The sequence below is a fragment of the Zosterops lateralis genome (assembly GCF_965231275.1).
Source record: "Zosterops lateralis genome assembly, chromosome: 3".
NCBI lineage: Eukaryota > Metazoa > Chordata > Aves > Passeriformes > Zosteropidae > Zosterops > Zosterops lateralis.
This window is the reverse complement of record NC_139764.1, coordinates 106,423,209-106,450,251: the sequence shown is the minus strand read 5'-3', so window position 1 is coordinate 106,450,251 and position 27,043 is coordinate 106,423,209. Positions and strand designations below refer to the sequence as shown.

The 27,043-nt window shown below is 40.6% G+C and overlaps 1 protein-coding gene across 1 annotated transcript in view; it reads right to left on the bottom strand.

The window, feature by feature from the left end:
• KLHL29 (kelch like family member 29) overlaps window positions 1-27,043 on the bottom strand; it is a 389,156-nt gene that overhangs the window by 220,514 nt on the left and 141,599 nt on the right. The window contains exon 3 of the mRNA XM_083857762.1: window positions 19,717-20,022. Within this exon, the coding sequence (XP_083713888.1) occupies window positions 19,717-19,977 (261 nt within the window). The 5' untranslated portion in view covers window positions 19,978-20,022. The remainder of the gene's footprint in view (window positions 1-19,716; window positions 20,023-27,043) is intronic.

Sequence of the window (27,043 nt, the reverse complement as noted above, 5' to 3'; positions counted from 1 at the left end):
CGCTGACCTGACATCCTTGTATTTCCCCATCTGAAGACAAATGTACTTGCTGCAAACTGGTACTTTCACAGACACTTCTCTCAAAGTATCTCCATTTAGTTTCAGACAAGCCTTTTCCAAAGCAAGGCTGCTAAGTCTATACCAGTACCCAAATGTCCAGAGAGATCAGCATTAAAAATTACATGACCATGGCCCCGCCCTGTGTCAAGTAGAAGTTTGCTTCTTCAAGTCAATTTTTCAAAATGTTTGTGCTCATGCCAACTCACTTTTCAGGCTCCTCAAAAGACCTTCCAGGATGGAAACACCCTGAAATAGTCTGAATACCAGCAGGAACTGGATCTCTGGCTATGCATGAATTTCAAAGGTGTCCCTATTCAAACAGCTCATAAGAGCTGCTCAAGCAATCCAACAGAGCCAGAAAAAAGAAAAGTAAATAATATTAGTCCTGTATCTGCAGGAGGTGGAAGCTAAAAAATATAATTAGTGGGAGTCCTCAAGGACAGTCACTAGCTACTTTCCCTGAATCCTGCTGCTCCAATATTGTGTTGTGTTGCAAATGTCATTGATTTTCATTTTCTTCCTCTGAAACCCCAAACCTGTAATATTAAATAAGACTGAGGGAATTTCATTTTGTATCCAGAATACACTAAGCAGACAGCAACCCACTACTGTCTGTCCTAGCCCATTAACTTTATTAAAAAATTCAACAGAGCTGATTTCTGAAAAAGCAATTTATCAGTCTGCAGTACAAATACGGTACCAGTTGAAAGTTATTTTATTTGGATTTAGGTGTTCCTTGCCCAGGATGTACCATCAGACTTTCTAAGCTTGTCAAGAGTGATAAAAAAACAGGTCACAAGTGTATGATAGGTATAATTGCCTTACTCTTTCTTAACCCCCCTTTAACCAAAATGCATAAGCCTATATTGCATTTCTTTACTGAAGAAGGTAATTACTGCTGTCACTGTCACATTCACTTCTCCGTCTTGATAACAAATGAATTAAACCTGGCACATGACCAAAGGTCCTTCAGTTACCCTGTCAATGCTAATTCAAGATACCATTACATTTTGGATAGACTGGAGAGGGAAAGGAAGGATGGATCTAGATATTATGAAGTCCAGAATTTGTTTAACACAGAAGACTTTGCTCCCCAGTTACACTCTGTGCTCCACCACAGTAGGTGAGTCTCCAGACACAGGGGGAAAGAATTCAGATTACAAGATTCCCTGGACATTAATGGGTATCCCATCATCAGATCCTGAAACTCAGTTGATGTACACTATCATCACTCTGTTTGATCTCTTTACACCTAGAAGTCCAACAAGTAGATTTTAGATACACAAAAGGAGCCAGATTGCAAGAGCAGGTTTATCTGGTTTATGACTTACGGTGGTTACAACAGCTAAAATAGACTAGAGAAAAAAATCATCACAGCTTATGCTTGAGAGTACACATTAAATTGACAAGGATATCTCCCTTTACTCAGCTTGCTGCAAATTTATTGAAAACACTGCAAGATTTTCCCCAAAACTTGCAGCTTTACATACCAACTACTTAGACGAGATATCACATACAGTCTATCAATATGCTGTCCAATACACAGCAAGTTCTAGTTTTCTGAACACATATTTATCTAAGCTTTTGGCAGTGGCAAACTTTTTAAGCAGCTGCAAGCTTTACTGACAATGTAGAACCAAATAAAGGTTTGCCTAAGAACTCCAATTCATAACTCGATGCCAAATTAGCATAAGTGAAATATGAGTATTTAATATAATAAAACATGAGCCGCAAGCACCGAGCCCATCCCAGGAAAAATGTGAAACCAGAAGGTATTTTAATGAAAATCTGGAAGCAAATATCACAGTCTAATATTTAAAAGCCATAAGAGTTAATTTTAGTTTGAAAGGAAATCATTTTTCAAAGTTCTGTATTCTGTTTAAAAACAGATTGAGCACGTTTATTAAATTAGCAGACCACTGCATTTATGAAATCCATAAGTCAGATCAATGGTGCACAGTCAGCTCTACAAAGTAATTGCTGGCTTCTCTCAAAATGGACAATCCAAAAACTTCCAAGGACTAGTTTTTTCCCTTCATTATTTATAACAAGCAAAACATGGTGCAATAGATTGTAATTCATAATGCTTTTTTAATGTTTTTATAGCACTACACTTGGACTCATTTCTAATCTTTTTGAATGACAGGTTGCCATTATTGAATTTGCATTAATATGAATTATGAGTACAATATATTTTACCCAATATTTTCTACCCCGGGACTAACGTAATTCTACAATAAAAAAAATCCCATAGTCAGCAATTCTTTTCAGAAATAGAAATCACAGCCATCAGAGATTAGTCTTCCTGCATCACTATGTACCTGACCTCAATCTTGCCTTCGACTCCACAGCATCATCAGACATAACTTACATGCACATTTATGGTCACAGAATCACAGAATAGCTGGAGTTGGAAGGGACCCACAGGGATGATCAAGTCCAACTCTTAGCCCTGCACAAGACACCCCAAGAATCCCATTATGTGCCTGAGAGCTTTGTCCAAACACCTCTTGAGCTCTGTCAGGCTTGGTGCTGCCCTGGGGAGCTGTTCCAGTGCCCAAGCACTCTCTGGGCAAAGAAAGTTTATCTAATATCCAACCTCCTCCTCTGCTGACACAGCTTGGTTGTTAAAATACCAGTATTTAGGAAAGTGTCCAGCTATGGCTCCCAAGCAGAAAGTCAAGGCTCACTCAGCGGGCTCTCCCTCCTCTGCCCAGGAAATTACTTGGTAATTTGGCCCAGAGACTACAAGAAGGACAGACACAACTAAGTCTTGTCCTTGTGCATGCCTCCAGGCACTGATGTGAGCCTGAGGAACTCCTTCCCCCTTTATGAATGCAGATTTTAAGGATCAGGCAGATTCAGACACACTTTCAGATCTTTTCATTTTGCTCACAGTGGCCACCTGCCATGGATATCTCTCCCTAAGAAACAGTAATCCATCTAAATTACTAAACTCATACTAAACAATAGGGATGAGGATAGCCATCCTGAGTTCAATGGGGCTACTTGCCTGCCTGTAGGCAAGCCTATGCTTCACGTTTATATGGTAAATAAAATCCCCAAGGTGCAGCTGTGGGCAGTACATTCTGGGGAAGGACGCAACCAGTGTTCCTGCAATATCAATCCCACTGGAGGCAGAGTATTGAGCTGTATGAATGCACACTCTCACCTGGCATGACTGTTCTTACCTTTTATGAACTGATTTAGGATTAGCAGCATGAAACATGCTTTAACATTATCACAATACCAGTGAAATGTGGCTGCTTCTTTGGAGAAAAAAATTTTAACAGTCACCAATGAACTTTGCACGGACCTTGTAGTATCAGGGCAGAAAGACAACAAAGCATTTTTCTCTGATTTTCAAAAGACATGTAGCAATAAAAATCTATTAAGTGAAACAACGAACTTCCCAAATGCCAGGAGTGGTCTGGTCCCTGCCCTGCAGAACTCACATCTGAAAATGACAAGAGAATGACACGTGATGAAAATAACACAAGAAGCAAGCAAGTAGATGACAGGTAAAAATGTTGAGTAGTACCATATGTATTTCTGCACACACTCCTAAAAAGTATTTGACAAAGTCTGCTCCTAAATACAGATGTATTCAGCAATATTCACAATCCAACCATAATCAGATGATTAGTCTTTGCCAGCATCATGGTGGTAAACAGTTCTTTAGCAGAAATCCTCGTACAAAGAGGGTGAGGGGGCTTGCAAACAATCTCTAGAAGCACATGTCAGGCACAGAGGATAAAAAAAGCATTTATCAGAAAAACAAACAAAAAGGTAATCAAAACCTTGGAGTCCCTGGGAAAACAGATGGCAGGACTGGGAATACAAAAAGATACATGGGTGGAAGCTGAGTAGGGGGTTGTTTGAATGCTTCTGACATTTCTTTAAATGTCAGTTCATAATTATGACATCTTCACTACCACCTTGTAGGTAATGCAGCCCCTTCTAGCAGAGGCCTCACATTTTGTGGACAGCTGCACTTTAGCATTTCAAGCTTTCGTCATGTTCCTGTCTTTTATTCTGGTGAGAATGAACAAGCAAACAGCAAACTCCCACTGAACACCTACTACTTCTACTTTCATTCCAAGGTTTCCTCGTTGTTCAGTCAAAATCTCTGGGTTTATTATACAGATTTAGATGAAGAGTTACACACTGAGAAGCACTGGTAGATAAGTGAGAGAAAGGGCAATATTTAAAGAAGTTTGAAGCACACAGTGCACTCTATAAACACTCTGCTGGAGAAGGGGAAATGAGTGGAGTATAATCTTTTGCATAAGTTTATATGTGTAAAACCTGTGTTAATAAAAATCAATCCTCATTCACTATTTGAACACAAATCCCATTAATAATTCCATTAAGCTATCACTTCAGCTCATTATTTTACCCGTTTGCAGTTCTCTGTGTTGTCTGTCAGCATCTGCTGCTTTCCCTGAGAGAGAGGGGACAAGGCCATGCAGTCACATTCCTGTTCAGCTGCTCCCCTCAGCTCACTGGTGAAAAGCCATTTCCACTCTGTCCTACCCAGAAACAGAGTACGTGGCCCTCCAACACAACAAGCTTCTGTCCCACAACTCACCATCCAACATCCACGCCCAAACCCAGATTGCCCAATTATCAGAGCTACTAAGCATGCTTGATCTATGCTCTACAAAGCAGATACTTTAAAAAGGAAAAAGGAGGGAGGGAAGAAAAGGAGGACTGACATACAGATAGTAATACATAACAAGCAACATAACCTTGTATTTTGCAAGTAAAAGCTTGGAGGGAACACAGGACACAGGACAGACCTAGACACAAATAAAAACTTCCCCCAAAACCAAGCCCCACAACACAACACTTTGAAAATGTTAAACATTCAGGGAGGCAACAGATAACATAATCACAATGCACAGCAGTGTCCTCACTGAAAAATGCGTGCACGACTCTTGAAAGGTTATTACAGCAAATTTAAGCAAACCAATTGCACAAAGACCAGAGAGCAGCCAGAGGTTTTCAGGTCTTGTGTTCTGATCAACGAGGCTTATTCCAACTGGCTCAATTTGATCTAACAATCAAAAAGTCAAATGATATGAAGAAAGATATTTCCTCCAGTAAATTGAAAAAGGTGGAGTGGGAGCTTATTTAGATTTGCTTCTTGCAACTGCATTTCTTTCTTTCTTTCTCTGTCCAAGCAGTGCAGCTCCTGTAAAAAAGTTTCAGCAATGCACATTTGCATGTCGTGCATCTCTGTACTTCCATTCTGTCCAGGAACATTCACCTCCAAAGGAAAAGCAAACAGCCAGGGCACTGAACACAATGAAGCAGAAACACAAAGGGAAAAGAGCTGAGAAAAAGAAGCTCATTTCCAACAGAACTGAACAACTACCCCGGGCTAATATTGTTACATTTGACTGAACCTGACTGGCAAAACACCTCACTATTAACCCCTAAGCTTTTCATCAAATAGACTCATGAACTTTTCTTCTACAAAGGTATGATAGATTCAGCAGATTTTATGGTTGACTGGACGAAGAAAGTGAGTCCCCTAGAGGTCTTCAAAATCTAACACCAAAGGTTAGGTGTGCCAAGCTTTGTTTCTATAGCCTCTTCTGAGGGGAAACATCTCAAATACAACAAATGGCCATGGATTTCTACCCAGATGCCATCATAAATGGACCAGTAGACATTTCCTATGAGAAATGCTTCAGATAAAATATCTGGCATTGAAAAGTCTCCGAATTTGTCAGTACTGATGGAAAATCAAGGCCAAATCCACCCCACATGAAGACACACATACTAACAGCACTGCTTTAATTTTGTTTGCCCCTGCTGTGGCTATGTTAGAAGGAGTGTGTGGTCTGAAAGAGCCACATGTGGGAACACTAATTTTGGTTCATATGATGACTAAAATGCTGAAGCTGAACCAAAACCTCAGGTCTCTCTTGTTGCAGTGCTACTAAGATGTGCCAGGAAGGTGGTCTGGAGCTCTCTGCTCCTGGAATCAGGCAACTTCCATTAATAAAAGGCATTCATAATTTATATTGAAAAAAATCAAAAGGCATACATAGCTGTACCTCAGGCAGCTGGAAACGGAAGCATGAGGATGAAAACAGGGCAGGACAAAAGGATATAACCACACTTCTGGAATTGCCCCAGTCCTGGCAGCTAGCATAGGTTTATTGGGCTTTCATTAGCAGAAAGCAGTATTATTTTCTATTCATTGCTGTAGTAAGAAAAGAAGAAAAGAGACAGGCTACTAAATGAAAAAACAACTTTCAGTGAGAGGTGTTTCTACTTCAACACTTAATGGCTGTCATGATCCTTCATACCAGATGTATGTTAATGTCTGTTCAATATATAACACAATCTCTTATTTTCAGATACAACTGAAAACATAAAAATAATTTCCTGGCACAAGGCACAACTACAGAACATATTCATTCTGATACAGAAACTCAATTTGCCAGAAATTGGTGGCCCATGTGCGAAATCTTGACAAAGATTTCTGAAAACCCACCGACACAACTCCATAGAAGATAGATTTCTAGACTCCCTTAGACTATGCATTTCTATTTCTAATGGAAAAGTTAGCTTATTTAAGTTGCTGTGACAATTTTCAGTAGGATCAGACCACGCCACCTCAGTGCACAGGTCCACTGTGGCCTAAAACAGAGACAAAGAGGAGATGTGCTTGTGTTCCTTATTGTTCAGAAACAACCCAGTCAAGTATGAAACTGTGGAGTCAAGTAAAACCAATTACACTTGCCTCAAACACAAAATCGTCCCAATAACTAGAAAACAAAACAGAGCCAGGACCTGTTATACGGCTCTAAGGCCAAATTATATGGCCTGGCCACATTCACAGGATTATCCACTTTTACCCTCCAAAACAAGGTGGCTATATCCAAACTGCCAGTTGGGAATGGCTGCTGGCTCTTGCTAATCCCTAGGCCATGCCTGGGAATTGTTTATGACAGCAGTAGCTGGTCCAGGCTGAGCACAAGGCAGAGCCTGTGCTAACAATTTAATGGTATAGATGGTCAAGTTCCAGCTCTTGGGCTTGTGCCCTGGCACTGCTTGATCTGCTCAGGGAGACCTCGCCAAACACAGTTGTACTGAGAGCAGAGCTGGCTGGAACACAGACAAAAAAAGAGTATCCAACCAAATTTAAATCTTTAAGCGTTATCATGATTCCCTTCCTTATTCTTTGGGGTTTGTTTTTATTTTCCCTTTGTTTTCCAGACAGCCTTATTTCCACCGAGGTGCTCCACTTGCCAAAACAACAGAAGGTCAAAATAGTTGTGATAAGGGCCCAGTGTGTTTCATTTCTTACCATGGTTCAGTGGCAGTTGCCAACAAGTGATGGTGCTTCCAGTACAGTTGGGAATGCTGTGGGAAGTGTCAGAAGAGTTTAAATCAAGTGTCTGATGGAAAATGAGACAGGAGGAGAAAGATGTTCAGACTGAAGTAGAAAGGTAAAAAGATAAATGAATGAAATTAATTGGTCCACAAACTTTGCAGCATTGCCTAAGCTTTGCTTTTTGTCCTAGTTCAAAGAGTTGGATGCAAAAAGCACACTGTTCAACAACTGCTGTGACTGCCTTATCTCTCTCTGGTTTTGAACCACTTTCTTTGATCCATTCCAAAAGAATGATACAAAAGGTCTTTGCTGCAGAGCAAATTCACTCCCTTACCAACAGCTCAGAAGGTGAGCTAAGCAAGATTGTCTTTGCAGACTTATAGCCAAGGTCACGGTGACTTCCGTAACTACCTTTGTGTGGAAGGTGCCACCTCTCTGTTCTCTGGAGGAAACATTTTAGAAGAGTCTAGACTGACTTTTCTCCAAGACTCTTCTCCACAGTTCTTTGCAGGCTTTCATCACCAGAAAATAACCAGCCTGGTTCCATGGGAAGGGGCTCTGGAAAGTGACCAGGTACAATCCTTCCTCAAAGCAGGCAAAGACAACACTGGATTGCTTGGGACTTTAACCTCTTGAATTTTGGGTAACTCCAGGGTAGGCATCTCTCTGCATCTGTGCCAGTATCTGGCTACCTGCAGTGTAAGCCATTTTTTTTTTCTTTCCTTCTAACCAGCAATTCCTTTGCTGACTTTTGTGTGCATTGTCTTTTCTCTTTCCATTTCCACTCCTGGGAAGACTCCACTGCACTGTTTTACAGGACAACCACCTAGCACAACCCAAGAAATAACACAGTCCACAAGGAACTGAAGAGAAACACAAAGTAAAATGGTCAGTTGGGGTCTTTCTCTGTGTATTTAGAGGTGTCTTGCTCTACTCTGGTTGCTTTAGAAGGGTCCTCTGTCATCCCACTTGGTGCACTCCATCCAAGAGCATTCCCCAGTCTCTAAAGAGCACTGACACCAGACTTGGACTGCCCTGTCCCTCTGCAAAGCAACCATTGGCAACTTACAGGAAAACTTGGGAAGTACCCACCTAACATGAAAATGGAAATGAGCACTAAGAGAATTGGGATTGTTCAGCCAGGGGAAGAAAATGCTTTGATGTTATTTAATTGCAGCCTTCCAGTACCTGAAGAGAGCTGACAACAAAGATGGAGGGAGACTATTTTACAAGAGTGTGGAGTGACAGGACAAGGGGGAATGGCTTCAAACTTAAAGAGAGCAGGTTTAGATCAGAGATTAGGAAGAAATTCTTTACTCTGAGGGTGGTGAGGTACTGGATCAGGTTGCCCAGGGAAGTTGTGGCTGCTCCATCCCTGGAAATGTTCAAGATCAGGTTGGATGGAGCTCAGAGCAATCTCTTCTACTGGGATGTGTTCCTGCCCACAGCAGGGAGGCTGGAATTTAGAAGTCCCTTCCCACCCAAACCATTCTATGATTCTGTGAAGATGAATTTATTGTAAAATTTGTAACAGCTGCACAAATCATAGCTGAGATAACATGTAAGGAAACTTGAAATAGCATTATCCTGCACTGCTCCTGAACTAATCTTTATTGTACAGCAGCTCATATTTCTAAGTAGGCTGAGAAAACAAGGTAAATGGCAGCTTTGTAGGTTGCAAACAAAGCATGTGTGATCCATATCTTTAAAACCTGTACACATCTGTGTGTCTTAATCAAAGCAGTGCATCTGAGATAATTATTCATGTGCATGATGACCCTAAAAGTCATGAATTCTACACATCAGACACTTCGGTCACAGGAAAACTATCGGCAGGATTATTGTGAGCAGTAGAAAAAATGTTTATGAAATGGAGTTTAAAACTTCATAAGCAAGAATGGAATTAATACACTCAAATTTTCTTGTATAATCCAGCTTGAAGAACCTTGCAAAGATAAATGCTAGACCTTTAAAAGCAGGGATGATAAAGATAATTAATGGAAGCTTAGAAAGATAATAATGTCTCAAATCCATGTGGGGTATAACTATTGCTCAGCTTTTGAGGAAAAGGAAGATAAATTATTCAGTTTTACTCCATCCCAGCATGAAGCAAAAATTCTAAAGGAAACAAGCTGTTCAAAAGCAAAACTGTGATGACTATGCCAAGATAGGAGTTAGGCTCAGAAGACCTAAAATAAATCCAAAGTTCTGGTATTCATTGGCCGATGAGGATTCTGGGTATTGTTTTAAAGCAAACTGTCAAAACCTCTGCCTTGGGAAATCTACTGAAGAGTTGATTCAATTCTAGGATTTTGTCAGGATATATAGAATGCTGTTGGTTTGAAGAGATCTCTGCAAATCATTTTGCTCCCTCCTGCTAAAAACAAAGCACATTTTGATGTTAGGTCAGAGTATTCCTGGTCATGTGCAGCTGAGTTTGCAGTGTTTCCTATGGAGATTCTGCAGCTGTGCTGGGACTTTGCTCAGTTTTGGACCCTGCACCTACACTAATGTGCAACAAACAGGAGGAGCTTATAGCTGGTAGCAAGGTGAGGATCAGACTCTTCTCCCAAGTAACAAGCAATAGGACGAGAGGAAAGTTGCAGGGGAGTTTTACACTGGATACTGAGAAACATTTCTTCACTGGAAAGATTATCAAGCATGGAGAACAGGCTGCCCAGGGAAGTGGTTGAGTCACCACCCCTAAAGGTATTAAAAGATGTCTACATGTGGCACTTGGGGACATGGTTTAAAGGTTGCTGGGCAGTGCTGGGCTAATGGTTGGATTCAATGATCTGGAAGATCTTTCCCAACCTAAATGTTCCTGTGGTTTTACAAACAGCAAGAAGCACTGTTTTACTGAGAGGATGACCGAGCACTGGCACAGCTGGCCCACAGAGGACTCGAGTCTCCTTTCTTGGAGACACTCAAGGTCCTCTGAACACAGTCCTGGGCAGCTCAGTTGGGTCAAGGTGAACCTGACTGAGCAAGGGGGCTGGACCAGATAATCTGCAGAGGCCCCTTCCAACCTCAGTGATTCTTGTGTTTCACTTGCCAGCTGACAAATGTTTCACTTGATGCATTACTTCAGTGGTTTTGAAAGCATGGGCTTTGTATAACACTTTGGAATTAAAGGATAACTTTAATTATATATAACACTGTAATATAAGCAGTATATAATCTTAAACATTCAAATTACACAGCCAAGAAAGCTGCTTCTTCTGGACATGTTTGTGCAACAACTTAGAAGTAGTAAATGTTATTCACATACTTCTCAGTGCTTTGTTTCAGGATTACCATAAAGGACCTGGAATCATAAACAGTAAGAAATAATGCTATGATATGAAGAATTTATTACTAGTTATTATTCATTATTTATACAGTGGGTGCATATCGTTTTACACACAAACACCAATTCACAGACAGCATTTACTTCTGTGCAGAATTTCTACAAGCTTTGTTTTGCGAAGTGAACCAGTTTGGTCATGCTAAATTGCAGTGGCTAACAACCACATATATTTCAGCTTGACAGGAGCAGAGAACAACCAAAACCAGCAGAGGCAGACCAACTTTTGAGAGAATTTGGAATAGTCAGTTCCTCCAAACCAAAGTAAACGTGCATTTTGTTTCCTGAAAAGTGCCCGCTTCATCCAAGTACAAAGTGTAACAGCAGCTAACCATCACTTCAACATTCAGTAATGCCTCAAATTCCAAGAGAAAGCCCAACAAAATAATGTGGTTATCCTTTTACACCCGCTTCTTTTAAAAGAAATGTGAGATCATAAATCTTCGTCAGAGGTGCTTCTACAGAGTGAAACTAGAGCCAGGAAAAAGTGTGAGGAATTCCTTCCATGGTCTCCCTCTCACAATGCTCTCACAGGGATTGACAATGAACCTCTGTTTTGCTCACTCCCAAGGAAGTGAGTGTGTGTATTTCCATTTTTGCAGGAGATGCCTGCACCTTGCGAGCACCGTGGGGACAGGACAGAGCCCCGCTGCTGTAACAGGACTCCTGGTGCTGCTGCCCTCCCTCACTGCAGCCCAGCCTGCCCACACTTCTTGCCACAGAGTCACAAGATCCTCACGCTCCTCTTCAAGGCCTGGGCACTTTTTCAAGAGGATTTTCAGGATTGTAGACAGGGCAGTGGTGATGCTTTAACGTCAATCCGGAGTGTCAGCCCTGGCTGATCAGAGCTTCCCGGTATGCCCGGAGCACATCAGCCTGTGTCCAGTGTTTGGAGGTGCTGCATTCCCAGTTCAAAGAGCCAGACTGCAGAGTTTAATATCCTGTTTATCACTCCCAGGGACAAATTTATTTTTGTGTCTATCAGCTTCACAGACAAGTGACAGTATCACGCAGGAACTCAAGGCCCATGGAAATCATAGGGAGAAGTGAAGCTTTTCTCCCTTCTACTTATTTTTTTAATTCATTTGCTTCATTTGTTTTTCAAGCTGAGGAAATGGGTGCAATCAAGAAAATACTGCATTTGTCCTATAATGCATTTTCCCTCTGCTATGAATTAAAACTGTGGTTTTTTTTAAATTACCATTGTTTTCCTGTTACAATAAAAAATTATGGTATGCAGATATCCCACCCAAACAGCAGAGCAACCCTCTAACAAACTGTTTACATCAAGCTCCTTTATATCTCAATCAAGCCGTCCCTTCCCTCAATGATTCCTCTGACATGCAACACCTCTCCATGCAACACCAAAATTAGAAATTACCTTGCTGAGAAAGGATCAGCTTTTTTGAAAATATTTTCCAGGCCCTACCTATTAAGAATTATCAGCAAAAATAATAGGAAACCACCAAGTGATTCCTTGTAGAATTCTTTTTGTAGCTGTTTGATGGTGACAATAGCATCATGTTCCTAAATGACAGCAACCAACCTCAGGATTATATGCACCTATGACTCAGAGAACCTGCCCTCCTTTAGAAGTGCTGCTCCTTGGAAATAAACCCTCTAGTAACCCACATCAAACCACAGGCAAGGCAGCCCCCAGGCTTTTTTAGCCTGACAGGAGGCTGGGACAAATTTTATAATGAAACACTCATGACTCCTGAATAACCAAAGTATTTATTTTGCTTTATTTTGAATGGATAATCTGCAACTAATATATGTAAAAATGATGTAATGCTGAAAAAGAAATAAGAAAATAAAAATAACTCTAAATAATTTCAAAGAACAAGCACTTAAATCCTGGCCAACACAAGTTTTATTTAGGTTTTATGACTGATATTTATTCCTTTTGGAAGTCAAGAGACTTTTTCTTCAAAGTGCCAAAGCCCAGAAATACTCCTTTTTCTTTATCCAAAGCTGTCACGTTTGTGACCTTGTAAGTATTTGGCGATGTCAATTAGTGCTTCAAAAATGCTGCTTTTCATCTTCAAATGGAACTGGGCCTAGAAACTGGCCAGACCTCTTAGCTCTTTCAACAGATGATAAACACACTGCAAGTAAAAAATCCAAGCAGCTTTTTATGACTTTACAGATTAATGAGCATGGCAGGGCTTTCCAAACCGACTTTGGTCCAATAAAGTATCTGCAAAAGTTGACAAACTAAACCCACATTTTACATGTTCCAATTTCTACACTATTAAAAATATGTACAGATGCATCTGAGAAAAAATACTGAAATGAGATGGTAAGAGGAAGTGTCAGATCATCAGCACAGTCTAAGCCCTCCCTAGGGACACAGATCATTAGGAACAGCCTTTTAGAGAGAAGGCTGGAAAACACCTAAGACATCTCCATCTCCTTCAAAGGGAAAAACTGGTTCCTCTGCTTCAATGCCTTCAACACATCAGTTTTGGAACCCACAACCAACCTTTGCTCTCCTCTGCCCTGGTGGTACAAATATTTCCCAGCAGTTTTAACTTTTTTTGTAGCAGTGTAATGTGATTACTTCAGCAGAAGTCATTGCTCAGTTCAATTCACAGACATTTTTTGTCAATTTGCATTTAGAGGAAAGAAAAATGTGTCCTGAGAGTCAATGACCAAATCTATCTGTTTCCTCCTCTCATTCCTTATACAAACTGTTGATTCCTCAAATGCAATTCTTAAAGTAACTCTCTGATTTGAGGATACAAATACAATACTATATTGGTATTTTTTTGGTGCACCCTGCTGGTATCAGCCTAGCTGGGCTGGTATGATGGCATGTCATGCCCAACATAACTCACTCTGTCTCTCTCTCCTTGCTTGCAAACTACTCACAAAAGGCTCAGTCTGGAAGCTGCAATCCAGTTAAATTGTGTGTCAGGCCAAAATGTAAATTTTGTAAAGCTTAGTGAATTTTCAAGCCTAAAGAACCAGGAGAATGTGATTTGGGTGCCAGGGAAAACCTGTCCTTTTGTTCTGTTACAAATCATCAATGTTATGTACTCTGGGCATTGCTCTGATTTCCTAAGCATTCATGTCATAGTCTGCCATAATCAGAGCTTCATGTGCATCAGAAGTCTCTGCTTAGGTGGGAACAGGCTTGCATCTCATTTACCAATGAAACTAGACATGACTCTATTTTAAAAATATATCTATAGGTAAAAATGTGTTTCTGGAAAAAAAAAAATAAAAAATCAGTGTTACAATTTGACATCCAGCCACTGAAGCCTTATGTACCATCACAGTAATTTGCCAAAAGAATCAGGGGATCTTTAACACAGCTTCTGCCACTGGACTGCACTTGGGCTGGACTGCTAATGGCATGCCCAGATCGAAGAATCACCAGGCTACTATCTGAAATGGTGACAAAAATATGCCAGCTCTCAGTACAAACCCTAGGGGAGTGGAAGAACAGCTTTCACAGAGAAGCTGGAAGAGCAAATCCCATATATTTCATCCCCGCATATTTTGACTGTTTTCTAGCAACTGTTGTATTCCAATATTTATAATCTCTCTCTTTATGCAAGCATCTTATGTTTTATAATAAAAAGAGTACATAAATTTCAGTTACCGTAGCAGTGCAAATTGTTGTATGTAATTAGTCATGTACAACATAAGGCGTAACTTCAAAAACAATTCGTGTTTATTCTTCCTCTGCTTAATCAATATTTTAAATATTTGTGGAAGCCGTACACCAACTTTGCAAATCACCACGTCCTAAGCGAGAGAAAGAGAACAGACAACACAAATCCTGCAACCTACAGCAAATCATCAGCATCTGACAGGCTGCTGTTCAGGGAGCTACGTTTTTTTTGGCCCGTGAAGAAAAGAAGAATATAACATTTTACTTCTGTGCTGTTTCCCTTTATTCCTTTTTACAGTGCACTCCTCAGCCACACTGACTTGTTTTTCCTTTACTGTAAGAATTTTCTTCCCTCCCCACTTGCTTTTTAATGCTATTTAGTTGCACTGATTCACAAAGTCAGCGGTGGCTATTTCTTCACCTGCAATCCTTGCCTGACTTTCCATAGAGGTTAACAAATGTTTGATCATCACTGTCTTCCCTCCCACATCAATAACCGTGGCTAACCACAGTGGGATAAACTCTGATAGCAAAAAACACACGAGTTTTAAAGGCTAAAGCAGTACTGTGAGAACAGGGGGCCACAATCACGCCTCAGTTACACTATTTAAAGACTTAAAACTGCACAGCTATCCCTGAACTCAACTAGAGAAAATCTTATCAAAACTTGAAGACTGGTGTTTTTATAAAATTTGTCATAGGTTTAACCTTGAGAATAACAAATCATTAAGTGTTTGGGGGGCTGAAGAATCAATTTATGTTCCAAGCAAACGTTTTTTAAAATTAAGGTTGAAATTAGATCTCGCCTGGTGGTGCACAGATTCTGTTGATGTATCAATCTTTTCAGGCATTTAAAAATAATATAGAGATGATAAAAGTAAATGTTCTATAACCAAAAAATCTCTTGGTAATAAAATTTCAAATTACAGCCCATGACAACACTTCTAAATTGAAGCTGTGATACAGGAGCTTTGATGGAGAAAATTGTACAAGTAACTCGCAAAGTAATTCGGAAAAGCAACAAAGAATGAAGGTGCTGCTGAGATGAACAGAAAACATAGCTGGAATGGTGTGCAGCATCCTTAAATGAATTTCAGACTGTTTTGTTGCCAATATCTTAAGCAGTGCTGTAGTCTCACAAGGATTTCTTGGATAGTGTCCTTCGACCAATAAATAACCTCACTGCAGAAAAAAACCCAAAACCCCACCGTGTACAGAACCAGCCCTGAGCTCAATCATCATACATGGCTGAGCTCAGAGTCTGACAAATTGATCCAAATACAGAGTTAATTGGCAAGATTTCCACTTTCCTATGGACTACTGGTAGAGAGGGGTTGAGGAAGTATCTCCAGCAAAGGACTCATCTCTCCAAACTGTGCTGCCTCTGGGTGCCAGTCTGTGGCCCAATGCTTTGGGTACAGAACCAGGGCAGAAAAACCAAATTGAGTAGAAGAGTTGAAACTTTGCTCATAGTGGCAAAGAATGAGCAGAAAACCCAAAAATCACTACCTCCAAGTGCCTCACTTTCCGTGTCAATATACTGGGTGTGCAGCATCAAACTATTTCTTAGAGGTTGTGAGATTTAAATAGTTTTTCTGGTATTTTCTGGCAGCCTTCAATGAAATGGGTTATAAGCAGCGCAAAGTCTCATTGTCATTTTGTTCAGCAAAAAAATAAAGCTTGGGAAAAGGCAGCTTTTCTGTTTAAATAACTCAGAACAAACATCCATAACCACTTAAAGGTGGCAGATCCACTAAGTGTGATTTGTACCAAAGCATCTGTGGTAAGAAGGTTACAGGTACGCTTTGAGAATAAATTTCAAAGGTCTGCAAAGCATAATTAGTTCTAAAGTTCTCCTACACATTAATAATTAGTAATAAAAACCTTCTAAAGTCCTCCACAGAAAGTAGTTAAAAGCTCTTCCAGAAGCATGAAAACATAGACCAAACCCAACCCCCCACCACAGCTAATGTTACATATCCTAAGCTTCCCCCTGAAGATGATTTCAGTTTTTTCTCTCCTTTCCAATGCTTTTTTCTATTCACATCACGTAAGTCATGGCAAAGTCTTTAATCTTACATACATTTACATAATTTTAAAGACCATGGTTCAACCAGATTAAGTAGACTAGTGGTCCTTAAAACAATTTATATAAAAATTCCCTGAACAATTCCATCATGCAGCAAGTCATACAGTCCAGTTATGTCGGAGAGAAAACAAGTTTTTTCCTCCATTTTGAATTTGTCATGTTAGGATTCAGTTAACCTTGAGCTAGAGGATGGGAATATGAGCAATATCTGCCAATACAGGTACCCAGAAGATAGATCTTGTCAAAGAGACTACACTTCAGTCTTTGACAGTATTATGGATGTTTGATAACTCATAATTGAGGATAATGCCATGTATATGTATTTTTAATAAATTCTGATATAGCACTTTGGCAAAGAAGTCTGGAGCAATTATTACCTATACAGAAATCGAAACAGAGGGAGGGAGCAGTTTTATCCCCATGCAAGGGAATGGTGAGTCTGATGCTGAAAGGGTGCATATGGTTTGGGTATCTAAGTTTTAGCACCCATATTTTCAAAGGCAAATGAAGAACGGAGGGGATGCAAAAGATGCAGTGTTATCTGGAGGCTACTGAAACTGGTCAATAGCAGGGAACTAGAGGAATCAAGGACCAAAGGACTGAGGACAGACTAGATGATTTACGAAAAAAACGAAGCAAATTTTTAACTGGGAAGTTAACTAGTAAGCAGGAACCCAGTCTGAAAGGCTACAGAGTAGCTCTCTACGGTTGGAGATGGCCAAACCAGCTCTGGAAGATATGCTGAAGTCAAAACTGGTACCTGGATGGGAGAAAGAGTTCCTTCTGACCTCAGCCTGGGGCAGCACTGGTGGCTGTAGTTATCTCCTTGGACAGTAAGAAAAGGAGAACCAGGTTATCAACCTTCTTGCTTCATGTGTCACCTCTTGTGTGGGGCACACCTTTGCCACTGAATTTAACAACCTGCCATAATGCTGGGGGAGGTTCAGCCTGCAGAAAGGCAGCTCAGCACTCAAATATCTCACTCTCAAAACAGAGCTAACAAATCCAGCTGTTAGATGTCACCTATCCCCATGAGCTGGTACCCCATAAACATGCTGACAAAAATGATTGCAAAAGGCAGGCAGGCTGTGATCTCTCCACAGCTCAAGGCAACTTACCACATGCTTGGCTTATTTTTAAAGTATTGTTATATTTTTAATTTTTATGTTTTTATTTTTAAAAGAAACTAATATACCACATTGCTTTTCTAACTTGTGATCTCTTCAATATATGGATGCAATTTTTTATGCCCTAGCCATTAGCTGTATTCTAGCAGGGAAGAGCCTTGGCTGGTTACACTGCTGACCTCAAGTGTAAGTCTGCTGTGTGTGAAGGAGAGAGATACAGTCAGGCAGGGTGAATAGGACTGTGTACAAGCACCTGATGTTTTTTGTGACACCATTTCACATTATTATTTGGAAGCTTGCTAAGCACCAAACCCTTTCATCTCTGTTTACCCTACCTGCCTCTCTCACCTCTATACATTTTTTCTTCTTTAATACACACCAAGTTTGAATTTTTAGTTAGAGCTGCTTAGTTGATTCACAACAGAAGAAGCTGGGGCAAAAAATCTATGCATTTTTACACATTTATTTTATGGGAGATTACACAGATGATTAACAGTTCTCAGAATAAAAAGTGTCTCCTGTTACCTCCATTCCTGTCTATTTATTGCTTTTGATCTATTCATGCCCAAACATTCTTACTAATGAAAGTCATCAGAAAATTGTCTAATAAGGTAATTTAGAAGACAGTTCACATCTAGCATATGATCAAAAGGCACTTTACTTGCTGTTCCTGCCTCCTCTCTCCCAATAAACACATGGTTTACTAGCACTGATAAGCTTCAAAATGGTTTTGAACATCTGGGAAAAGGGCTGATCAGCTCCAGACAATTGTTGGACTCTAAGTAGACCCAGGAACAAAGGTCATGATAAATGAAACCACTGCTTTGGCTCCAAAATTGCTTCAATCATCTCCAGACAAAGCATGATTGAAATGCATCTATCAGTGGATAGCATCTGGAGAACACTAAAAATGTTTTGATGAGAATCTGAGTGGCTTCTTTCAAATGAAAATAATTTTAAGATGCCATGGCAAATTTTTACAACCACACTCTGGGCTAACGTTTCCTTCTGTAGCATTGACCTTGTTTTTCTACAGTGTGAAAAAAATCAATATAATAATGGTACTGCAGCAAAATTTCAGCTTGCTCTTGGCTTACTTTAAATAACTTCATTGTCTCCTTTCCCTCTGTCTGCATCTGCTGCATTTGGCACTTTCAGTTATTAAAATGAAACCAAGTTGAAAGAAAATGTTAAATATCATAAAAAGAAACCCAGCAGCGCTTCTGTCTCACTTTGCCAGCGCTGTGGTCACCTTTACCACTTGCCAGGTTTTTCTGTTCCCAGCTGTTCTACCTGAATCTGCATGCAAAAAGAAACCCCAACTTTCTCCAAGGATATCAATCGTTCTTCGCAGTTCTACAAGAGCTAATTTTTTGGGGTTTTTTTAAAGGAAAACTCACCCTCCTCCCTCCAATAATATATCGGAACAAAAAAGCCCAATGGTTTGTTAGTGACTTCCATTCTTTGGTGCTTAACATTGTCTCACTCCTCAGTGTGCATTTCTGCACAAATGAACAAGCCTGGTTATAGCAGTTGCACAGTTTCACTCCAACCTGCACTAAGAATGAGCCTTTGAGAACCTTATAGGAAACTATCAACTAAGGAGAAATAAAAACACCATCCAGCCAAAATTACGACCTTTAGTCAGAAAGAGGGACTTCCCACTCCCTCTGGATGAGAACCACATCCATTTGCTGTCAACCACAGCTCTGCCTTGGTCAACAGACAAGAAGAACGCTCCCAAAAGGAAAGTGGGAGCAATAAGTTCCAGGGAAAGCCACAGAAAGTCCAAATGTAGGCAATGGTGAAAGGAATGAAACATTTGCTCTGTCTGGGCCTCTGAGAAGCATGGGGACCCTTAGTCTTGGAGCAAGAAAGGCCTACTCTGGTGTATGCACAACACAGAAAATAATTATAAAGACACAGGCTGCCCATATAAATTGCTTTTCCTACTCTTGGCTATCCCATGAACGCAAGCCTTAAAAAGGGACAGACGACGCTCCACCTCTGACATCCCTTCAATAAATCAACCCCGTCAAAAAAAAAAAAAAAAAAAGGAAAAATAAAAGGCAAAAAAATATAAAAATAAAAAAAGGTTTAAAAAGGCATAATTCTTACTTTGGTACTGGAAGCTGGGGAGGAGTTGGCCACCAGGCTGGTGATGACGTCGCTGTTGCCGGTGGTGCAGGCGGCGGTGGCCGGCGTGGGCAGGCGCGAGGGGACGATGGGCAGGGGCAGCAGGCCGGGCCGGGAGCTGCTGGTGGTGCTGGCCACGCTGCTGCAGTTGGTGCTGCCCACGTGGTTCCCGTTGGAGCTCCAGTCCCGCCGGTCCCACCCGGCGCGGTAATCGCGTTCGAACCGGCTGTGGTGCCGAGACATGGCGGTGGAGGGCGGCTGCGGCTCCAGGGGAACTCGAGAGCCTGCCTGGAAGAGTAATGACAGCGAGGAGTTAGGGGTGAGGGGCCAGAACAGCCACTGTACTGTGCAACCTCCAGGGCAAGACCCTGTCATGCCCTCTCTGCCCTAGCAGAGCACTGTTTCTCCTCTTTTCCCAGCTGAATATCAAGAGGGAGAGAGCGGTGTCACAGTGAATATTAATCTAGAACGCAAATGAGAGAGTTTAGACAAGTACAAGGACGCAGTGGAGAGCCCAGTCCCACAGACCTGAAGGAAAACCATCTGCCCAAATTCTTCAACAAAATAAGCAAATGCACACAAACTGTGAAAAGCCAAGTTAGAATAAAGTCGTAATTCGATGTTCTGACAACAGAAAAACATTCCCAACAGCTCCATCTTGCAGTTTTCTCAGCAGCTTTCAGATCCTTTCTGTAGCCTCTTTGCTGTACCTGACACATGACCAAATATTGATGGTAAAGATTGATGCCTTAAGTTTTAGCTTTCACATTTTCCAGATTCTGTACTGCATTAGTGTGTAACTCTGAACTTCATATGAAGTGTTAGCCAGTTCTCACAGTGTAGTTAGACAAAACAATCCTTTTCCAGCATGAGAACCAAGGACACCATTGTAGCTTCAGGCTCAAAAAGTACAAACAACAGCGAATTGAGGGGAGCAATCCGGGATGATGGGACTTCATAACCTGAAACTGTAATTGGACAATTAAGCCCAATATGTAAATGGACCAAAACTTATAAAAGTGTGAAAACATGTGACCCGATGTCCATCTTGGCTGGAGCCTTGGCCAGGCCCTTGTACTACCCAAGGTGTATCCCTTGAAGGCCTTTTAAATAAATACCTACTTTATTCCTTTAACACTGCCAAGCCTCTGTTCTTGGTAGCCTCTCAAGCCATCAAGATCAAAGACAAAAAAAATTCTATCTGCTAAATCTACCCATTACTGCTCTATTTTCAAAGCCAAATACTGCTTCCCCCTTTTTGCTAGACCTCCTCACTGGAAGTTCCTACAGGAATATTTCACTCTGTGACACCTCCCCACAGCAAGGATGCTCTCCAGGGCAGGTCAGCAACATGTTCTGTCTCCTCCCATCCATCCTTCCGGCTAGACTTAAAACACTTAATACACATGGGTGATCTATGACCTATAAGCTGTTCTGTGTGATCACCCTGTCCTTATCACCCCTCAGCCTTTGTTATCCACAGATTGTATCTGCCAGGTGAGGGATGTCTTAACACAATGTTGGGAGTCTTGACTCCCAATGTCTAACCTTAGTTCTGATAATTATATGTTACACAGCCTAGAGCAGTTACTGAAGTCTTCCTGGCAAGGTCTCCTAATGTGCAGAATGGTGGCAATAATGCTATTTTCCCAGCAGAGTTCTGAGTAAGTGAAAGTTTACAGCATGTGCAATAGAAGAAACAGTATGAATAAATTGTAAATATATTTATTTCCATAAATAATGACTATCTAGGTCACTGCAGTACCTGATTTATTTTATTTGCATCACATGATACACTATGTTCTTTGTAATAATGACACCAGGTCAATGGAAGCAATGTTGTTTCACAAATTCTTAGATACAAAAATGGATGGTAAGAATATCTGTTTATAAAGACTGTGGAAGGAGCCAGAACTAAACTCACCCAGAAACTTGAAGATAAGAAACTTCTTAAGAGAGATAAAAATTTACAAGTGTTATAAAACAGTGTGCCTATCGACAGTGTTAGTTATTCACCTGGTAGAAATTAAAAAGGCAAACAAAACCAATCATTGTGCCGAAAGGATGAAAGATTCACCTAGTTCACTAGAGAGCTACCAGCTGAGACAAAGAATACTCTTACTCAGTTAAAAATTCAGTAATATAAATGTATACTACAAAACCCTGTCAAATTCCCTCCCACAATCATTATGTTCAACAGAAGGCCAAACCAAATCTCCCAAGAAGCTGCATTCTTGATTGTTACACTGTCCCTCTCCAGGAATAAGCACCTCCAGCAAGAGCCTACACTGGGGACCACACCACAGTGGTGTTGGTATTGACCACAAAATTAACATTCCTCTTAACCCAACTATTTTTTTTCTCTAGTAGACTGTGATGCAACATCTGACTTGATGATTTGAGGGCTGATGGCTCTGGTATTTATTTAGATTCCTTTATCTTACATTTCTGTGGCCTTCTGATACTTTCATTCAGAAAGCCAATTCTGTATTTTCCATGTGAGCTCAGCTGTACAATGACCATAGGAAAACCTAGAGACACCAGTGCTGTGAAAGCTGCTGCAGTGAGAACAGAAACTTTTCTTTTAGTAGAGGTGAAGAAAGCAAACTTCATCTCTAGTGAAAATGATCTCAGAATAAATTCAGTACCTAAACACAGTGTCTTTAAAGGTTAGAAATTCCACAGGTATAACCCCACTTTCATTTGTTTTACAACCATTTTGCTAAGTCAGGCAAAAAAGGAGCTTGAAAACTGCAAGCTGCAATTTCAAAATATCCTTTATTATTCCTTGCCTTTGAAAAAGTTTCTTTTTAATCCCAACAGCCTCCACTGCCGTATGAAGCTATCTTTTGTGACTGTTTGGATGGTGGCTGTCAATTGAATGCCCTTCTCCTCTCGAGGATCTGCATTAGCTGTATTAGTGCACTCCTTGACAAGGCAGCCAGGGAGAACCAAATCACATCTCCCCCACCCACCCACACTCCTGAGCACATCTGACATTTAACTCAGCGGAGAGCAGCGGCACACATGCACACAAGTCAATAGCGAGCAGTTTTTGCCACACGATCCCAGGCACCCTGCCCCCAGCAATTCCACTATCAGATGAGACTGACAGGCAAGTACGTCAATAACAAGCAGGAAAAAAAGACTGTGACTAAGCCACGCATTAAGAAGTTTACTTAAAACCCAACGCCCTCTTAACGAGCACATTTACTTCCCAGTCCAGCTACTGTATTTCCAATGAAAAAATAAAAGCTGGGGGTAAACATCAGTCTTCTCTTTTTTCTTTTTTTTTTTTTCTTTTTTCCCCCAACACACTGCATTAAATATACACTACTTGTTTCAACATGTCCTTTTTGGCTGGGTACAAAGATACTTGACAGCAACAAGATGTGCAGAAAAACCGGAGGGGATATCTATCTAATAAATGAGTATTCAACTGCTAGTGCTCGCTATTTAAAATTAGAAAGAATAGAAAATGTTTTCATAAATAGCTGCTGGGTGAGGTAAGAAGTGGGTTGTGAACAGACTAGCTAATTTTTAAATGTATTTTTAGATGCAGAGTTTATGCTTTGTCTAGACTATTGTTGTGGAGGATCATAATCAAAATAATAATGCTTTAAACATATTCTGTACTCATAAGAAAAACTTCTCCAACAGTGTGTCCCGAGCCAAGAGTAATCATCACATTCCTCTGCACAGAACTTAACACAGGGCAGCATAAACCAACTTGAGAAACAGCAGAGACAGAATGAAGGGCAGTGGAAAATCCACTCGAAAAGCAGGGAGGGGAGCAGTCACTGCAGTCAGAGATCACAGAATCCATAAAGTTTAAAAAGATCTCTAAGATCATTGAGTCCAGCCAACACCCTAACCCTGTCACTACCAGTTCCACAGTATCTGATTTTAGGCTACAATTTTCCAGACATGTTGAGATTTATTTTTTTTTCCTACGAACAAACAAAATAGAACAGAAAAAAACCTTTCTGTTGGGGAGACATTGAGAAGGAGAAACATCAATGCCTGATACTGACAAACAGCAACATCAATAGCTACAATTAATTCATGTGCTTTTACCTTTTTAAAGGAAGTTCTCCTCAATATTCATGTGCAGACATTTTCCCTTACCTAGATTTAGATCCCTCTAAACAACACTGGGGAAGAGAACGAAGATTTTTACCCTCTTTTTCAGACACTGCCCCAGCTAAGCCTTGGCTAATTACCAATCTATCAAGTTGTGGGGTTGATTTTTCAGCCAGCATGATGCTCCACACTGCCACATCTAGGAGCCAGTAGTAGAGCAGATAAGCTTCAAACTATCTCAGATACATCTACCCTACATCAGAGCCATAAGCCAGTGATGCAGACACAGCCAGCAAGAGAAAGAATGTGTGATGATTTGTGCATCTCAGACTCGCAGTCCATGAGGAGGCATGTTGCACACTGTTACTGCTGAAAATCCCTGTGTACACCCAGTTCAGCTGGCATGCTGTCTGGTGAAGGTGGTGAAGTCAGTGAGACAGGCCTTCCCTCACCCTCTACTCAAGACGTAATCACTGGAGTAGCCGGGTGTCTTTAATCTCTGATAAAAAGGGAACGTGTTCCTATTTGTCATATAGAATCAAAGGATTTTATTGTGCAGCCAAAAGGAACAAAAACTCTCTCAGACGGGAAAAATCCCCCACCCTACTAGAGAGAGAAAAGGAGAGAGAGAATCCCATAGCAGTTACTGGATGAACTGATAAATTCAAAGCAAAAAAGGAGATCAAATTGGTATTAAGGGAGGGCTGTGGAAAGGGCTATAAGCTAAAGAAGAGAGATCGAGCGACCAGAGGTAAATACAAATCCCATGACAAATCTAAAATGAGATTTAGTGATATGGCAAGGCAAAAAGTCCCCAAGACTGCATCACTGTGCATGTGCTGCAAAAAGAATGCCAGAGAACACAGCCTGCTTTGTTTCAGACAGGGGTTATGCAGGAGCCAGGCATGAGGATTATACATCCACCTGACCCTTTCCTCCATCATTTACTTTCAGAGAAAGATGGGTTTGGGAGGGTAGACCAGGAGAGGGTAACAGACTGATGAAACAATACCAAACACCTTCTGAGGAATGGGACAGGATCTCTCTCAAGCCTACAAGGCCAAAAACATGCAATGCAGCAGGTGTGAGAGACCATAGAAAGAAGTTACTTTAAATCTATCCCTCCCAAGGCAAAGTTAAATGTGAGTGTACCCCTGCTAGAGAACATCACTTTCTCTACAACCAGGAATTTTAGATATATCTCATATTAACAGCTTGCTCAACAAGAGTATTTGAGAAAGTTTTTTGGCAAAACGCAAGTGTCTTCGGGACTCAAATGTAGGGCGCTTACACAGACGACAACATCCAGCCTCCAAATTTACCCTGAACGCTTTGGCCATTTGGAAATCCTCCTACTTTCTTAGCACAAAACCACCTTCCTCCTGGTACTCATTTTTCACCACATCTCTTATGCAAGCTCATTTGTTCCTTGTTTCCACGGCTTCCACACACAGACAGAGGAAAGGAAAAGGCCAGCGGCGTGTGAGATAGCAGCGTGCTGTCCTCGGGGCTCTTACCAGGTTCAAACAGATCATTGCTGCAGATTTATTAAACTCAAGTGGTTAACATTTCATTTTATGCTCGATACATTTAAACACAGCCCTTCTTCCCCCAAGCCCAAAACACTCACTGTTCTGAAGAAAAAATGCTTCCTATTCATGTTCCTCTAAATGACAGTCCGGGCTTGAGCCTTTGAGCAGCTTTTTGCCTGCTTTCCACGCTTATCTAGTCAAGGTCTCCTTAAAGTGCCTGTCCCCACAGATATAAATATAAGGAAAAACAGGCTTTCAGCCAGTCTGAAGCTAGAGAATCAGATTTCTTAGACTATTAGTCAACTTCATTAAGTGACTTCAAAAATAAAGGTCAAGCTTTTAATTTAAATTTTTCCTGGGTAAGCATTTGTTTCTAAATTTACCTTTTAAATAATAACATTACAGAAACATGATAGGCGAGAGACACTGGGAGACAGTGACGGAAGTAGATCCGTGGTCATTAGGGAAATGGCGGAAAGGGAGAAAGAAAGAACCTGAAACTTTAAAATATGCAGCTAAATAATCATACGTGTTTTCAGACAGGATCAATGGAAGTACAGTATTATCTGTACTTTAATGGAAGTACAGGTAAAATAGCCCGTTAGAGAGCTTCAAAAGCAGTTAAGTGCACGTAATGCCTAAGTATTTTATGAGATCCACATTCAAAAAAAAAAAAAAAAAAAAAGAAGACGAGAGATTTGCTGGAATCAGATCTAGCATAAAGAACTGTAACTGAGAAAAAGGAAGATGTCTAAGTAGCTAAGCCTGAATGATTTCACATATATGCTGCAGGGGAAATGTTACGGCATGCAGTTTTATCAGAGCCTACCGACACAACAACCTCTCCACAGGCACAGGTCTGATGATGTAATTTATGCATATGGCACCAAAATCACATCAAAATGTATCAGTATTATCATAAATTCTGGATATAACTCAATCGTCAGGTCACACATGTACACATTTTTAAGAAAATCAAAATAAAACATGGTACTAGCAGTCCTGGCAGCTTCAGGAGCAACTCCTCAGCAATGCACCAAGCAAAATGTTTTATTCGAGCTCAACATTTTTTTTTAGCCAACAAAGAGCTTCTTAGACACTTATAGAATCACTCTTACAAGCCTACATGGATCTGACTAATCCATTTTCACAATTTTTACTTAACTATTTTTTTTTTGTTTGGGTGACTTCAGTGAAAGAACTGTCTGTTAGACAAATGCAGAAGGAATGCAATCAAGAGATTCTGTAAAGCTGTACTACATGCAGCTGTGTAGAAAGATAAGATCCAGAAATATTTGAGAGGCAGGGAAACAACTTTATTATCAAGCAAGGTCTACTTTTGTAAACCCCTGATTTAGTCTTGTAAACAGTTGTAAAGCTCTTATAAAATCCAAGACAAGGCAGAGAGACTTGAGCTGCTTTTGCTACAATCAGATCTTAAAGAAAAAAAAAAAAAAAAAAAAAAAAAAAAAAAGGAAAAAAAAAATCCAAATCCTAACCCTGTAAGTGATAAAGGAGCAGTAGATTAAAGAGATTATATAGGATTTAATTTTCCAAATATATGCTGAAGGAGGTGATGCTTTGGGACATACTGAAAAAAATCTGAGCATGAACACACTGGTGTCTTCTCAGCAGAAAGCTCACTATGCAAGAAGCAAAACCAAGATTTTTGCTTTGCTATCTCGAAATATTGT